Here is a 17,436-nt window from a genome sequence, read left to right as displayed (position 1 = left end):
AATATATTATTCACTTTTTCAATTTACATATCCTGTTCTTACACATTTTATTCGGTTAATATGTCATTCTAAACATCTATTTATTAAAAACAAATTTCGTTTTACCTAAAATCATAAGGAAAGGTCTCTGTCCATTCCGCCAACAGCTGTACCAAGTGTTCCGCAAACCTCGCCTGTGCTGTACTTCCCGTGGGTTTGGCCGCAAGTCCCTGTTGAGTTTCGCACAACAATCGAACTTTGGCCAAGAGGTCGTGCGGCTTGATAAACAACCTCGAAGACAAAAGAAACGCGAATAGGTATGCTCTGTCTGGATAATACTGTTCGGTGGGAACCATATGTTGAATCAATGCTTCCAGGGGACCGGAGATTAAATTACCGTCGCGGTAAACAAGGGCCTGTAATTAAATAAAATAAATATTTTTTTAATCGACTCAATTAGACACATATTCGTTATTAAATTGTTTTTTAAAAAAACAAAATTGCTCCAAAATAATTAAAGCAACATTAGATCATTTTATATGGACGTATATACATATAATATATATATATATATATATATATATATATATATATATATATATATATATATATATATATATATATATATATATATATATATATATATATACAAACAACACAGTTTATTAGGGTTGCAGTCAGTAGGTTTGCCCGGGATGTTATAGAAACACTCTTTTGACTTTTGGTCTAGCTTTCGGAATTGTTTTATTGCTTCTTCAAGACACTGTAATTAGAAGAATGTAAATATTTACACCATATCACAAATTATCATTGCAACTTACTAGTCGTTGAGATTATTTGTGTAAAGCTATGACACTCAACATTAAAAACACACATATAAAATATAACATGTAAAATAATGGACAAAATACATTTTAAAATTTAGTAAGGATAGTTAAAATTTTGTTAGTGACATATTTTAATGTGTGTTTTGACTGATCCATAGAGAACAGAAAAAAAAACAAAAATAGTGATACGTAAAAATATGAGTCATATTTAAAAAGCCTGTAAACATGTTTTTTTATTCACTAATATGTTGTAGATTGTACGAGAGAATTCTACCAGCTGGCAGAAAGAAAACCGGTCAGACGATGACCTTCTAGTATAAATCAGAGAGGTTCTCCTGAATTCTAGGCCAGTTGTGGTTTCATATATAATAATGGATTTTTCATTGAAGGAGTTAGTCAAGATCTGAAGACCGCGCCCGCGATTTTTAATTGTCACGTTCGCCTATATAAATTATGTATTGTTCGCTAAATAAATTAATATAAATTATTGTGCTTTTTAATAAATTAAAATAAGAACCTTTTAATAAAGACATTATAAATTGAATAAAGACAACAGTTAAATAAATATCATTTCAATGGTGTCGGAAGTGAAATAAAAGTAAATTAGACTTATAGTAATCATAACAAGTATTGTTCCGAAGTGAATATAAAATAAATTGTGAAAATGGCTACGATTTATGAGCTGACAGTGACTAATTTAAGAAGACATCTTGAAGACAGAGAATTAGCTTCTACCGGAAAAAAGGCTGAGTTAGTCCAACGACTAAAGAACGCTTTACAGGAAGAAGGGTTAGATCCTGAGACTTATATATTTGAAGATGCTGTCCTCTCGTAGATTTCGAAAGTTTCTGGTGACATCGCATCATTAGAGAACAAAGTTTCTGGTGACATCGCATCATTAGAGAACAAAGTTTCCGGTGACATCGCATCATTAGAGAACAAAGTTTCTGGCGATATTTCGAAAGTTTCCGGCGACATTGCCTCAATAGAAAACAAAGTTTCTAACGAGATTTCTTCTCTGGAAAGTAAAGTTTCTGCTAACTCTAAAGTCACTTCTGAGATGTCTGCCCTGGACGATAGAATATCTTCGTTAAAAAACCAGGTTGCTGCCGATATGTTGGCCTTCGAAGAAAAGATATGGAAAGAGATGGAAAAGAAGCTGGAGGAAACAGGGACGGCAGAGAGAGGAAACAATCCAATTACAATAGAGACAAAAGAAGACGAGACGAAATTTAAGTTGGAAATACGGCCGAAATTTGAAGGAAGTGGGGGTTCTGTCCATGTGAAAGTCCCAACTTTCGACGGAAAATCGTCATGGAATAACTACATGAAACAGTTCCAATCAGCTGCAAGAGCGAATGGATGGTCTGAAAAAGAAAAGGCTGTAAACCTGACTATCGCTCTTCGAGAAGATGCCTTAGATGTGCTTCAGACCATAGCCGTAGAAGAGACGGATGATTTCGAACAACTTAAGAAGAGGTTAAATATGCGATATGGCCACGAACATTTGGAGCATGTATATCAGTCGCAGCTTAAAAATCGTAGACAGAAGAAAGATGAGGCTCTTCAAGAATATGAGGTAGATATTGCCAGATTAGTACGATATGCTTATCCAACAGCTCCCGAAGACATGATGGAAAAGTTGGCCGTTCAAACGTTTATTGATGGTCTTCGTGATCATGAAATGCAGAGAACACTGCGATTAGCTCGTCACAGGACGCTGGTTGATGTCTTATCCGCCGCCCTCGAATACGAGTCAGCTACACAGGCCTCTGGCGGATACAGTAAAGTTAGGACTGTAAAAGAGGAAGGAGATGACGATAAACTTGACCAGCTCGTTAATATGATGAAAATTATTACATGCAAGAAAACGAAGACCATAAAATCAAGAAACTCACCATCAGGAAAACCAGAACGAGTCGGCTTTATAGGAGCAGCTTCGACCCGGAACTTTTCCAAAGACCCTCTTATATTAATAGCCTCTTTGAAATGTCGTGAAGATAGTGTATATGTAGATGGAGAAATAAATGGTAAAAAGCATACGTTGTTGGTGGATACCGGAGCGACCAGAACCATTATACGCCCAACAGTTATAAACAGCCGTAAGAAACTGTTACCAACGAGGTTGCGACTTCGGACCGCTACAGGTGAAAACGCCAACATTCATGGAGAAATCCAGGTACAATTGGGAATTGGAGCAGAAAAGTTTGTCCATACTGTTATAGTTGCTGACATCGAAGAGGATGTTATATTAGGAATGGACGTAATGAATATGCATGGATTCCAATTGGATTTTAAGAATAAGGTAATCAAAGTTGGCAACGATGATGCATTTCTTCATCCACATAATGACAACACTGTGCAAGCAGCCATTACAGAAGATACAGTCGTGCCTGCGAGAAGCGAAACGATCATAGTAGCGCGACTACAGGGAATTGTAGACGAAGGGACACCTGTTATGATGGAGCCTTGGAACCACGACGATGAGGTTGGCCGTGGAATCATAATTGGAAAGGAATTGGTGACTTCGGCTAAAGAAATTCCTGTGAGACTTATCAATGTCAACGACTACCCAGTGACCATCAAAAAAGAGACAAAAGTAGGAACTTGTGTACCTGTGACATCCATAATCCGTCAGGCGACAACATCTGATAATTCCAACGACAAATTCGACCAAATGGTTGCAGTTGCAGGACAGTCTCTCAATCAGATGGAGAAAAGGAAATTAAGGGAATTTCTTCGACAGTACCATGATATTTTCGTACCGAAAGGAGGAAAGACGGGAAGAACTACCGTTGTTAAGCATAAAATTGATACTGGTAATGCTAAGCCAATTCGTCAAACAGCTCGACGATTACCACAGGCGAAAAGAGAGGAAGCTGAAACGATTGTTCAGGAAATAAAGAAAGACGGGGTGATAGAACCTTCTACGAGCCCATGGGTCTCTCCGGTGGTCCTGGTTAAGAAGAAAGACGGAACGACGAGATTCTGTGTGGATTACCGTTTGCTGAACAACGTTACCAAGAAAGATAGTTATCCTCTGCCTCGGATCGATGACACATTGGACACATTGGCTGGAAGTAAATTGTTTTCTACTTTGGATTTGAAGTCTGGATACTGGCAGGTAGAAATGGACCCAGTAGATAAAGAAAAGACAGCCTTCACCACAGGATCTGGATTGTGGCAATTCAACGTTATGCCATTTGGACTCTGTAAGGCTCCTGCGACATTTGAGAGGCTTATGGAAAATGTGTTGAGAGGGTTATCTTGGAAAACATGCCTGGTTTATTTAGATGACATAATCGTCTTGGGGGAGACATTCGAAGATCATTTGAGGAATTTAGAAAACGTTTTTAATCGACTTAAAGCTACCCAATTGATGCTAAACCCCAAGAAGTGCCAGCTATTTCAAGGTAAAGTCAATTATCTGGGTCATATAGTCAGTAAAGAAGGAGTGGCCGTGGATAAGGGAAAAATCGATTCCATTAAGGAATGGCCAAAACCAACTGACAAACATCAAGTAAGAAGTTTTCTTGGACTATGTACTTACTACCGGAGGTTTATTAAGAAGTTTGCAGATATCGCTAAGCCATTAACGCGACTTACGGAGGAAGCACGAGATTACCGCTGGGATATAGACTGCCAAAATGCATTTGAAACGATGAAAAAGCATTTAATAACAGCACCAATTTTAGGGTATCCACTGCCAGAAGGAGAGTTCATCTTAGATACGGATGCAAGTAATGTGGGAATTGGAGGAGTGCTGTCTCAGATTCAAGGAGGACAGGAACAAGTCCTCGGATATTTTAGTAAAGTTCTTTCAAAACCTGAGCGGAATTATTGCGTCACGAGAAGAGAACTTCTGGCAGTAGTGAAATCAGTAGAACACTTCTATCAATACCTCTATGGAAGGAAGTTTCTAATCCGAACCGACCATGCCGCCCTTAAATGGTTGATGCAGTTTAAGAATCCAGAGGGTCAGATAGCCAGGTGGATCGAACGACTCCAAGAATACGATTTTAAGATTGAGCACCGGGCCGGAGTTAGCCACAGAAACGCTGATTCTCTTTCCAGAAGGCCATGCCCAGCAGAGTGTTCCCACTGCAACAAAACGGAATCCAAGGAAGCAGCAGTGCTAAGAACGACGATTGTCAACGACGACTGGACGCCTACTAAGATAAGAGAAGAACAAGAGAGAGATCCAGTTATACAGAAAATCCGAAAATGGAAAGAGGAAAACCGTCGACCACCTTGGCAGGAAATATCAAACCTATGTTCAGTAGTTAAGACGTATTGGGCCCAGTGGGACTCATTTATCATCGAAGATGGCTTGCTCAAACGAGTCCTGGAAAATGATGACGGTTCAGAGAAGAGAAGACAGTTGGTGATCCCAAAGAGCAGAATATATTATATTATAATATATAAGAGCCGAAGTATTTCGTCAGTTACACGACAGTCCATCGGGAGGGCATTTTGGTGTAAGGAAAACCCTTTCAGCGAATTCGGGAACGGTTTTATTGGATGAACAGTTCCGACGATGTAAAAGGCTGGTGTAAGAAATGTACTATTTGTGCCACGAGTAACGGGCCTTACCGAAACAGGAGAGCTCCTATGAGACAATATAATGTTGGAAGCCCGTTTGAAAGAATAGCTTTGGACATCGCTGGGCCATTTCCAGAAAGTGAAAATGGAGGCAAGTACATGCTGGTAGTAATGGATTACTTCACTAAGTGGGTCGAGATTTACGCGCTTCCAGACCAGAAGGCCGCCACCGTTGCAGATAAGTTGATCCAAGAATATATCAGCCGATTTGGAGTGCCTTTGGAGATCCATAGTAACCAAGGCAGGAACTTCGAAAGCGATCTATTCCAAGGAATATGTGATAGACTAGGCATGAAGAAAACAAGAACTACCGCGTATCATCCGCAATCGGATGGTATGGTAGAACGAATGAATAGGACAGTTGGCAAGTATTTGACAAAGATGGTGTCCGATCATCAGCGAGACTGGGACCAATACCTTCCGTTCTTCACAATGGCCTACAGATCTGCTGTTAACTAATCAACAGGCCAGACACCAGCCAGAGTCCTATTCGGACGCGAAATGCGACTACCTTGTGATCTAGAATTTGGGTGTCGACCTGGAGAAGATGTAGCAGGTGAAGATTATGTGATCGAATTACGAAGAAGAATGGACGATGTACATGAGTTGGTCCGTTCCCACCTTCAGATCGCTAGCGACCAAATGAAGAAACGGTACGATACACAAGCCGAAAAGGGTTGCTTTAAGAAGAACGACAAGGTCTGGCTCTATAATCCCAAGAAGCGAAAAGGTTGTTCTCCCAAATTGCAGCAGTTTTGGGAAGGCCCATACCTAATTATGGAGAAGATCAACGATGTCATCTACCGAATAAGCAAGATTCCGAGAGGAAAGCCGATGATAGTACACCATAACCGGTTGGCGTCTTTCGAAGGTGACCACGACGTAGATGAAGAAGTGGAAGTAAACCAAGTCCACGATGTGTCTGACCTCACGTTTGAGGAATTCATGGGTGCCTATGGAGGTACTGGTAAAGCGAGACATGGTGTTACCACTGAAGACAAGCAAGATCTACTCGCGCTCCCCGCTGACTACTCGCTGGCCCTTACCATCCCGGCCAGTATCAAAGACGCACCAGGGTTGGCATCCGTCTTTCGAAGGAAGTTTGGTCGAGTTGCAGAACTTCAATGCTAGGTGCCAGCTCCCGGTAAAACCTTGAAACTCCAAGATGCATCACGTTACCTTTTCTACCTGGTAACAAAAGACACTGCCCGTGACCAACCTACCTACCGAGATGTATGGGAAGCCTTACTTCAATTGAGAGAGCACGTACTAGAGTCCGACGTACAAAAGTTAGCCATGCCAAAGTTGGAGTGCCGCCAATTAGATCGGAGGGTTATCCGAAATATGGTGGAGGAGATCTTTAAAGACACCGAAGTCCAGGTGTTAGTCTGTTGCAATCCGCATAGTTACTGGTGCGGAGAGAAAACCGTCCCTTGTCATTTTTATACAACTGGAAGTTGTAAAAGAGGGTCCAGTTGCCGATACCAGCATATCGTTCCAGTTCTAGTCCCGACAAGGTTCCAGGAGGAACCATCTTTTGAGAGGGGGGCAATGTTACGTAAAAATATGAGTCATATTTAAAAAGCCTGTAAACATGTTTTTTGATTCACTAATATGTTGTAGATTGTACGAGAGAATTCTACCAGCTGGCAGAAAGAAAACCGGTCAGACGATGACCTTCTAGTATAAATCAGAGAGGTTCTCCTGAATTCTAGGCCAGTTGTGGTTTCATATATAATAATGGATTTTTCATTGAAGGAGTTAGTCAAGATCTGAAGACCGCGCCCGCGATTTTTAATTGTCACGTTCGCCTATATAAATTATGTATTGTTCGCTAAATAAATTAATATAAATTATTGTGCTTTTTAATAAATTAAAATAAGAACCTTTTAATAAAGACATTATAAATTGAATAAAGACAACAGTTAAATAAATATCATTTCAATAGTATGATTAAAAAGTAATTAGTTCTTGCTATTATATTAATGGAAGTAGTATATTAAACCTGTCTTGATAGTATGCAGCATGTTTTGTATGCAGGTGTATTATGGTGTGTATATGTAAAAGTAAATCTTTATTTTATTTTTGATGTTTTGTCAGTAAGTAACAATAAATGTTGATCAATTTATCTATGTCTGACTTTTTATTTATACAAGACGTATTGGATTTTATGAAACACATTTCCAAGAAAACACGTTTTGAATGGTTTTTTTCCTTTACCAAAATACAGGAATCTTCGAAATTAAATTAATATTTTAAAGTTAATGCATGTAATCAGATTCTCTCTCAACCGTAAACTTTAAGTGTTCACACTGGGCGTTAAAGGTGTTTAGACCATCAGTTACATTGTTTTCAGGGACCGATAAGATCAAATCATCTACATATGGTTTGATAAAAGGTATGTGAAAAGGTATCTTTTCCTTACATGTTCTTATAAGTTCATCCAATACAAAGTTACATAGTATGGGGGATATTTTGCTGCCCATTGGAGTGCCACAAATTTGTTTAAAAAATTACCATTAAACAAAAAGATGTTAGAGTCAAAAATGAATGTTAAAATTCTTATGAAATCATCTAAACTGATCTTGGTATGCAGAGAGATGCTGTTCCAGTTATTTTTGATGCTGTTGAGAATAGCATCTAGTGGTAGGTTTGTAAATAGTGATACAACATTTAAACTAATCAATATATAATTATTCGGAACTTTAACATTATTAATGAAGTTACTAAATGTGAAAGAATCTCTAATATAGAATTCATTGGATTCGTTGTAGGAAATTGTGAGGATATCTGTAAGGTGTTTAGCAAGTTTACATAGCAAGTTTCATAATAATGAGGTGAATGAGGTCCGACAACTCCTATCGCACAGGGCTTTTGAATAAACTCATTTTTGGTTCTCCTTCTCCTTTGCAATTTTCTGACAACCAAAATTTTCATAATAATGAGGTCCGACAACTGACACTGACATTGACACAAAACACATCAGAGCTATCAAAATCTAAAATAACGTATGGTTGCCTACCCTATATTCCAGTCCTCACACCTAAGCTAATGAACATTTTAGGAATTCCTAAGTAATTCCTAAGTAATATGGTAATATGGGAATTCCTAAGTAATTCCTAGGTAATGTGAAAGGATCCTTTCACAATACAGGAGTCATCGAATGTTGTTTACTCTATACCGTGTGCCAATTGTAAAAACGTGTATATCGGAGAATCATCTCGTAATTTTCACAGTAGAGTAATATCACATAGCAGCGACATAAAAAACCAAAAAGATAAACGCATGTGCGCTCACAGAACATGCATTAACTTTAAAACATGAATTTAATTTCGAAGATTCCTGTATTTTGACAAAGGAAAAAAACCATTCAAAACGTGTTTTCTTGGAAATGTGTTTCATAAAATCCAATAGGTCTTGTATAAATAAAAAGTCAGACATAGATAAATTGAGCAACATTTATTGTTACTTACTGACAAAACATCAAAAATAAAATAAAGATTTACTTTTACATATACACACCATAATACACCTGCATACAAAACATGTTGCATACTATCAACACAGGTTTAATATTGTTATGTTTTTATTAATTCTAATTTATTGTTCTTATTTTAATTTACTAAAACACGATAATTTATATAAATTTATTAAACCACTGTACAACAATTTATTTGACTAATAATTACATAATTTATCTATACGAACGTTACCATTTAAACGCGAACGCGAGCTTCTTTTTTTTGACTGACTGTTTTCTCCAAAAAGTCCTGTTATATACCCAATACCGTTAGACTAGAAAAGTCGATGGCCTTCTGGACTAGGCAGAGCGGCGAATGGTCTCAAAACTGGTATTTTTACATCGGCTCGTCTCCAGAAAGTTCGATTATTGTTTTTATAGCGAAGGGGAACCCATCGTGTGTCAGGTAGGTATTAAATAGAAAATACGTGAATGAATGAGAATATTAGTAATGTTTTGGGTCAGAATTTTTCGTAACATTGCCCCCCCCCTTAAAAGATGGTTCCTCCTGCAACCTTGTCGGGACTGGAACTGGAACGGTATGCTGGTATCGGCAACTGGACCCTCTTTTACAACTTCCAGTTGTATAAAAATGACAAGGGACGGTTTTCTCTCCGCACCAGTAACTATGCGGATTGCAACAGACTAACACCTGGACTTCGGTGTCTTTAAAGATCTCCTCCACCATATTTCGGATAAACCTCCAATCTAATTGGCGGCACTCCAACTTTGGCATGGCTAACTTTTGCACGTCGGACTCTAGTACGTGCCCTTTCAATTGAAATAAGGATTCCCATACATCTCGGTAGGTAGGTTGGTCACGGGCAGTGTCTTTTGTTACCAGGTAGAAAAGGTAACTTGATGCATCTTGGAGTTTCAAGGTTTTACCGGGAGCTGGCACTTGGCATTGAAGTTCTGCAACTCGACCAAACTTCCTTTGAAAGACGGATGCCAACTCTGGTGCGTCTTTGATACTGGCCGGGATAGTAAGGGCCAGCGAGTAGTCATCGGGAAGCGCAAGTAGATCTTGCTTTTCTTTAGTGGTAACACCATATCTTGCTTTACCGGTACCTCCATAGGCACCCATGAATTCCTCAAACGTAAGGTCAGACACATCTTGGACTTGGTTTACTTCTACTTCTTCATCTACGTCGTGGTCACCTACGAAAGACGCCAGCCGGTATGGTGTACTATCATCGGCTTTCTCCTCGGAATCTTGCTTATTCGGTAGATGACATCGTTGATCTTCTCCATAATGAGGTATGGACCTTCCCAAAACTGCTGCAATTTGGGAGAACAACAGTTTCGCTTCTTGGTATTATAGAGCCAGACCTTGTCGTTCTTCTTAAAGCAACCCTTTTAGGCTTGTGTATCGTAGAGTTTCTTCATTCGGTCGCTAGCGATCTGAAGGTGGGAACGGACCAACTCATGTACATCGTCCATTCTTCTTCGTAATTCGATCACATAATCTTCACCTGCTACATCTTCTCCAGGTCGACACCCAAACTCTAGATCACAGGGTAGTCGCATTTCGCGTCCGAATAGGACTTTGGCTGGTGTCTGGCCTGTTGATTCGTTAACAGCAGATCTGTAGGCCATTGTGAAAAACGGAAGATATTGGTCCCAGTCTCGCTGATGATCGGACACCATCTTTGTCAAATACTTGGCCACTGTCCTATTCATTCGTTCTACCATACCATCCGATTGCGGATGATACGCGGTAGTTCTTGTTTTCTTCATGCCTAGTCTATCACATATTCCTTGGAATAGATCGCTTTCGAAGTTCCTGCCTTGGTCACTATGGATCTCCAAAGGCACTCCAAATCGGCTGATATATTCTTGGATCAACTTATCTGCAACGGTGGCGGCCTTCTGGTCTGGAAGTGCGTAAATCTCGACCCACTTAATAAAGTAATCCATTACTACCAACATGTACTTGCCTCCATTTTCACTTTCTGGAAATGGCCCAGCAATGTCCAAAGCTATTCTTTCAAACGGGCTTCCAACATCATATTGTCTCATAGGGGCTCTCCTTTTTCGATAAGGCCCGTTACTCGTAGCACAAATAGTACATTTCTTACACCAGTCTTTTACATCGTCGGAACTGTTCATCCAATAAAACCGTTCCCGAATTCGCTGAAGGGTCTTCTTTACACCAAAATGCCCTCCTAATGGACTGTCGTGTAACTGACGAAGTACTTCGGCTATTCTGCTCTTTGGGATCACCAACTGTCTTCTCTTCTCTGAACCGTTATCATTTTCCAGGACTCGTTTGAGCCAGCCATCTTCGATGATAAATGAGTCACCCTGGGCCCAATACGTCTTAACTACTGAGCATAGGTTTGATATTTCTTGCCAAAGTGGTCGACGGTTTTCCTCTTTCCATTTTCGGATTTTCTGTATAACTGGATCTCTCTCTTGTTCTTCCCTTATCTTAGTAGGCGTCCAGTCGTCGTTGACCATCGTCGTTCTTAGCACTGCTGCTTCCTTGGATTCCGTTTTGTTGCAGTGGGAACACTCTGCTGGGCATGGCCTTCTGGAAAGAGAATCAGCGTTTCTGTGGCTAACTCCGGCCCGGTGCTCAATCTTGAAATCGTATTCTTGGAGTCGTTCGATCCACCTGGCTATCTGACCCTCTGGATTCTTAAACTGCATCAACCACTTAAGGGCAGCATGGTCGGTTCGGATTAAAAACTTTCTTCCATAGAGGTATTGATAGAAGTGCTCTACTGATTTAACTACTGCTAGAAGTTCTCTTCTCGTGACGCAATAATTCCGCTCAGGTTTTGAAAGAACTTAACTAAAATATCTGAGGACTCGTTCCTGTCCTCCTTGAATCTGAGACAGCACTCCTCCAATTCCCACATTACTTGCATCTGTATCTAAGATGAACTCTTCTTCTGGCAGTGGATACCCTAAAATTGGTGCTGTTATTAAATGCTTTTTCAAGGTCTCAAAGGCATTTTGGCAGTCTGTATCCCAGCGGTAATCTCTTGCTTCCTCTGTGAGTCGCGTTAATGGCTTAGCGATATCTGCAAACTTCTTAATAAACCTCCGGTAATAAGTACATAGTCCAAGAAAACTCCTCACTTGATGTTTGTCAGTTGGTTCTGGCCATTCCTTAATGGAATCGATTTTTCCCTTATCCACGGCCACTCCTTCTTTACTGACTATATGACCCAGATAATTGACTTTACCTTGAAATAGCTGGCACTTCTTGGGGTTTAACATCAATTGGGCAGCTTTAAGTCGAATAAAAACGTTTTCTAAATTCTTCAGATGGCCTTCAAATGTCTCCCCCAAGACGATTATGTCATCTAGATAAACCAGGCATGTTTTCCAAGATAACCCTCTCAACACATTTTCCATAAGCCTCTGAAATGTTGAAGGAGCATTACAGAGTTAAAATGGCATAACGTTGAATTGCCACAATCCAGATCCTGTGGTGAAGACTGTCTTTTCTTTATCTACTGGGCCCATTTCTACCTGCCAGTATCCAGACTTCAAATCCAAAGTAGAAAACAATTTACTTCCAGCCAATGTGTCCAATGTGTCATCGATCCGAGGCAGAGGATAACTATCTTTCTTGGTAACGTTGTTCAGCAAACGATAATCCACACAGAACCTCGTCGTTCCGTCTTTCCTCTTAACCAGGATCACCGGAGAGACCCATGGGCTCGTAGAAGGTTCTATCACCCCGTCTTTCTTCATTTCCTGAACAATCGTTTCAGCTTCCTCTCTTTTCGACTGTGGTAGTCGTCGAGCTGTTTGACGAATTGGCTTAGCATTACAAGTATCAATTTTATGCTTATCAACGGTAGTTCTTCCCGTCTTTCCTCCTTTCGGTACGAAAATATCACGATACTGCCAAAGAAATTCCTTTAATTTCCTTTTCTCAATCTGATTCAGAGACTGTCCAGCAACTGCAACCATTTGGTCGAATTTGTCGTTGGAATTATCAGATGTTGTCGTCTGACGGATTATGGATGTCACAGGTACACAAGTTCCTACTTTTGTCTCTTTCTTGATGGTTACCAGCATTGACATTGATAAGTCTCACAGGAATTTCTTTAGCCGCAGTCACCAATTCCTTTCCAATTATGATTCCTCGGCCAACCTCGTCGTCATGGTTCCAAGGCTCCATCATAACGGGTGTCCCTTCGTCCACAATTCCCTGTAGCCACGCTACTATGATTGTTTCATTTCTCGCAGGCACTGTATCTTCTTTAACGGCTGCTTGCATAGTGTTGTCATCATGTGGATGAAGAAATACCTCCTCGTTACCAACTTTGATTACGTTATTCTTAAAATCCAATTGGAATTCATGCGTATTCATTACGTTCATTCCTATAATAGGAATGGACTCCAATATAACATCCTCTTCGATGTCAGCAACTATAACAGTATGGACTAACTTTTCTGCTCCAATTCCTAATTGTATCTGGATTTCTCCATGAATGTTGACATTTTCACCCGTAGCGGTCCGAAGTCGCAACCTCGTTGGTAACAGTTTCTTACAGCTGTTTATAACTGTCGGGCGTATAATGGTTCTGGTCGCTCCGGTATCCACCAACAACGTATGCTTTTTACCATTTATTTCTCCATCTACATATATACTATCTTCACGACATTTCAAAGAAGCTATTAGTATGAGAGGGTCTTTGGAAAAGTTCTGGGTCGAAGCTGCCCCACTAAGGCCGACCCGTTCTAGTTTTCCTGATGGTGAGTTTCTTGATTTGCGTCGTACCTAGGGTGCTTACAGGAACTTCGTACGTGTCCTGCTTCGCCACAATTCCAGCATCTTATGGTCTTCGTTTTCTTGTATGTCATGCTTTTCATCATATTAACGAGCTGGTCAAGTTTATCTTCATCTCCTTCCTCTTTTACAGTCCTAACTTTACTGTATCCGCCAGAGGCCTGCGTAGCTGACTCGTATTCGAGGGCGGCGGATAAGACATCAACCAGCGTCTTGTGACGAGCTAATCGTAGTGTTCTCTGCATTTCATGATCACGAAGATCATCAATAAACGTTTGAACGGCCAACTTTTCCATCATGTCTTCGGGAGCTGTTGGATAAGCATATCGTACTAATCTGGCTACATTCGCTCTTGCAGCTGATTCGAACTGTTTCATGTAGTTGTTCCATGACGATTTTCCGTCGAAAGTTGGGACTTTGACACGAACAGAACCTCCACTTCCTTCAAATTTCGGCCGTGTGTCCAACTTACATTTCGTCTCGTCTTCTTTTGTCTCTGCTGTAATTGGATTGTTTTCTCTCTCTGCTGTCCCTGTTTCCTCCAGCTTCCTTTCCATCTCTTTCCATATCTTTTCTTCGAAGGCCAACATATCGGCAGCAACTTGGTTTTTTAACGAAGACGGAGATTTCAGAAGTGACTTTAGAGATGTTAGCAGAAATTTTGCTTTCCAGAGAAGAAATCTCGTTAGAAACTTTGCTTTCTAAAGAAGCGATGTCGCCGGAAACTTTCGAAATATCGCCAGAAACTTTGTTCTCCAATGATGCGATGTCACCAGAAACTTTCGAAATCGACGAGAGGACAGCATCTTTAAATATATAAGTCTCTGGGTCCAGCCCTTCTTCCTGCAAAGCGTTCTTTAGTCGTTGGACTAACTCAGCCTTTTTCCCGGTAGAAGCTAATTCTCTGTCCTCGAGATGTCTTCTTAAATTCATGTCACTGTGAGCTCATAAATCGTAGTCATTTTCACAATTTTACTTCTGACACCACTGTTATGTTTTTATTAATTCTAATTTATTGTTCTTATTTTAATTTACTAAAACACGATAATTTATATCAATTTATTAAACCACTGTACAACAATTTATTTGACTAATAATTACATAATTTATCTATACGAACGTTAAAATTTAAACGCGAACGCGAGCTTCTTTTTTTGACTGACTGTTTTCTCCAATGTTTTTCTCCTTGATCGTTGTGGAAACAGATTTCCGAAGTGGAAATTGAAACGTCAATAAACGTACTTTAACCTTTAATTTTGTCTTATTCCCATTTAACTAGTAATTACTTTGTCAGAGTAGGGCATAGCGATATCCGTATTTGGTATTATTTTTTTTATATGGAATCAAATTTTTGCATGGTATTTGTAAATAAAAATTTTGAGATATATTAGAATAGAATACTAATTGAATCATTTAATGTTTTGTTTTTTTTTATAAATTTTATAAATACAGGTATCTCGTATACAACATGGTCTTCACTGGGGATACGGTCTTTTACGGATCTGACCAGATTGGACAACTAGATTGTGAGGGGAGCACGGTCAGTGAAACCAAGAACAGTCCAGCGTCCGGAGCCGTTGCACCGGGTGGACGCCGGACTTCGCCTCCGGACGCTAAAAGGCGCTGCAATCACTCCCAATTGCGACGCCTTCCTCCCCAGACCCAAATGTACTGCTCCTTTTCCCCCACATTCCACAGGAGAAAACCTGGCCAAAAATCCGACGGAGTAAACCAGCGGGAAAAAATCCGGAATCTAAGGTGTGAGATACCGTGCTGAAGGATGGATGACCACACGATACGTGGCCATGAACGGTTCCCTCGGGGTGTTGCAGTTTCGCAACGATATATAAACATTTATATAATATTAACAGACTTTGTGGTAGTTTTGATTCTCCCCGTATATCAAGATTCCATGTACAAGGGTGCATCTGTGTTAAGAACTACATATTACGAGACGGGCCATCTGCAAAATGACACACATTTGAGATAAGAATAGGAATAGTCGAGTTTTATCTCTCAAGCCACACACATGTGTGTGCGTTTGGGTTAAGAGTACCTAAGACCACTTGCCAGCGGTCCTTTGACCGAGGAAGTCGGTTTGATGCAGAAAAGTTGAAATTAGAAATTTTGTGGTTCCTGGTGTACGTCGATGAAGACGTTGGTAATAGCGGTTGGTGCTGTGATTTATGGGGTAAGCTACAATACACCATAATTTTGTTGCTGCATATATCAAGTACGTTTACTTGGTATATAGATGTCATATTTGCTTCGAACTTTTATCTGTTGTGCCGCGATCGCGATTGAACTTGATTGAGAACATTTCATTACCTTTATGTAGATTTGTATATTTTTTATACTTTTGCATTGAGTTTAATAATTTGTTTTTATATGACATATACATTCATATTTTTTTTATTTTTTGTATATTATTTCTATCTATAACGTGGTATATATACAATCGACAGTTTTGTTTTGTTTATGGTTCTCTTTTTGTGTGTAAGTTTGTACTACATATATTCTTCTTCTTTTAAGTTTATATTCTTCTTTATTTATAATTGTAGGTATATTGGGTTATGTATATTTATGGTTTATTTCACCTCTTTTTAAAATAGAGTTTTATACAGTCCACTTGCTTTCATTTCTTTTATTTTAATATACATACTCAATCCAAAAAGGGGGAAACCAGCGAGTTCTAGATTGAACAGAATATCTTCTCTCCCCCTTCAGGATGACCAAAATTGTTATATTGAGGTCATCGTATGTGCAGAACGCAACATAATGGTCCTTCGAGCCGGATCTTCTTCTTTTTCTGTTTTTTGTTTGTTTAGGGTTCTCTGATAGTAGATACCTTTTTTCCATGTTATTTTTCATGTGTAGTTGCGGTTTCCTTGTGGTAGGAGCCTTGTCGGTTATGATAACCAGCTAATATGTCGTTGCTTACGGTTTCCTTATGGTAGGGACCTTATCAATTATGATAACCATTTTATTTGTCTTGCTCACGGGTTCCTTATGGTAGGAGCCTAGTTGGTTGTGATAACTATTTGTTGGGGTATTTCTTTTATTTGGAAAAGATACCCAGTCGTCTGCCGAAAGACGATACCTAGTCTGCTGAAAGACTATTTCTTTGTCGAGGTTCTCTTATGCTAGAGACCTTATTGCGGTTATCACAACCATAGTATAGTCGGGTTTTCTTTTATCTGAAAAGTTGCCCAGTCTGCCGAAAGACATTTTACTTTTTACGTTGTACAAGGTTTATTTACTGTATACCTTTTTGCGGTTATCATAACTATATAGTCGGGTATTTCTTTTATGTAAAAAGATACCTACTCGTCTGCCGAAAGACGATACCTAGTCTGCCGAAAGACTATTTCTTCTTTACATTTTTTGTTCCAGGTGCTCTTCTGACAGAGACCTTCTTTTTGCGGTTGTTATAACCATTTATTGCATATTTCGTTTTTTACACATTGCTTTCTCGAGGTTCTCTTCTAACAGAGGCCTTTTTTGCGGTTGTTATACCCATTTACATTACGGTATATCTTTTATACTAAAAGATATCCAGTTGTCTGCAGAAAGACGAGTTTGTACTGTACATTAATTTTCAAGGTGCTCTTTTTACAGAGACCTTTTTACGGTTTTTATAACCATTTTGTATTGAGACGTCTTTTATACTGAAAGATAACTAGTCTGTCGAAAGACTATTTCTTTTTTATATACATTATTCAAGGTGCTCTTATGACAGAGACCTTTTTCAG

The 17,436-nt window shown here is 39.5% G+C and overlaps 1 protein-coding gene across 5 annotated transcripts in view; it reads right to left on the bottom strand.

The window, feature by feature from the left end:
- Window positions 1–17,436, bottom strand: part of LOC140443479 (ras-GEF domain-containing family member 1B-like) — a 1,395,894-nt gene that overhangs the window by 165,067 nt on the left and 1,213,391 nt on the right. For all 5 annotated transcript variants that reach the window (XM_072534788.1, XM_072534789.1, XM_072534785.1 and 2 more), the window contains one exon: window positions 106–395. In XM_072534788.1, the coding sequence (XP_072390889.1) occupies window positions 106–395 (290 nt within the window). The remainder of the gene's footprint in view (window positions 1–105; window positions 396–17,436) is intronic.

This window comes from Diabrotica undecimpunctata, chromosome 6 (genome assembly GCF_040954645.1).
Source record: "Diabrotica undecimpunctata isolate CICGRU chromosome 6, icDiaUnde3, whole genome shotgun sequence".
Classification (NCBI taxonomy): Eukaryota; Metazoa; Arthropoda; class Insecta; order Coleoptera; family Chrysomelidae; genus Diabrotica; species Diabrotica undecimpunctata.
This window is presented reverse-complemented; position numbering and strand designations above follow the sequence as displayed.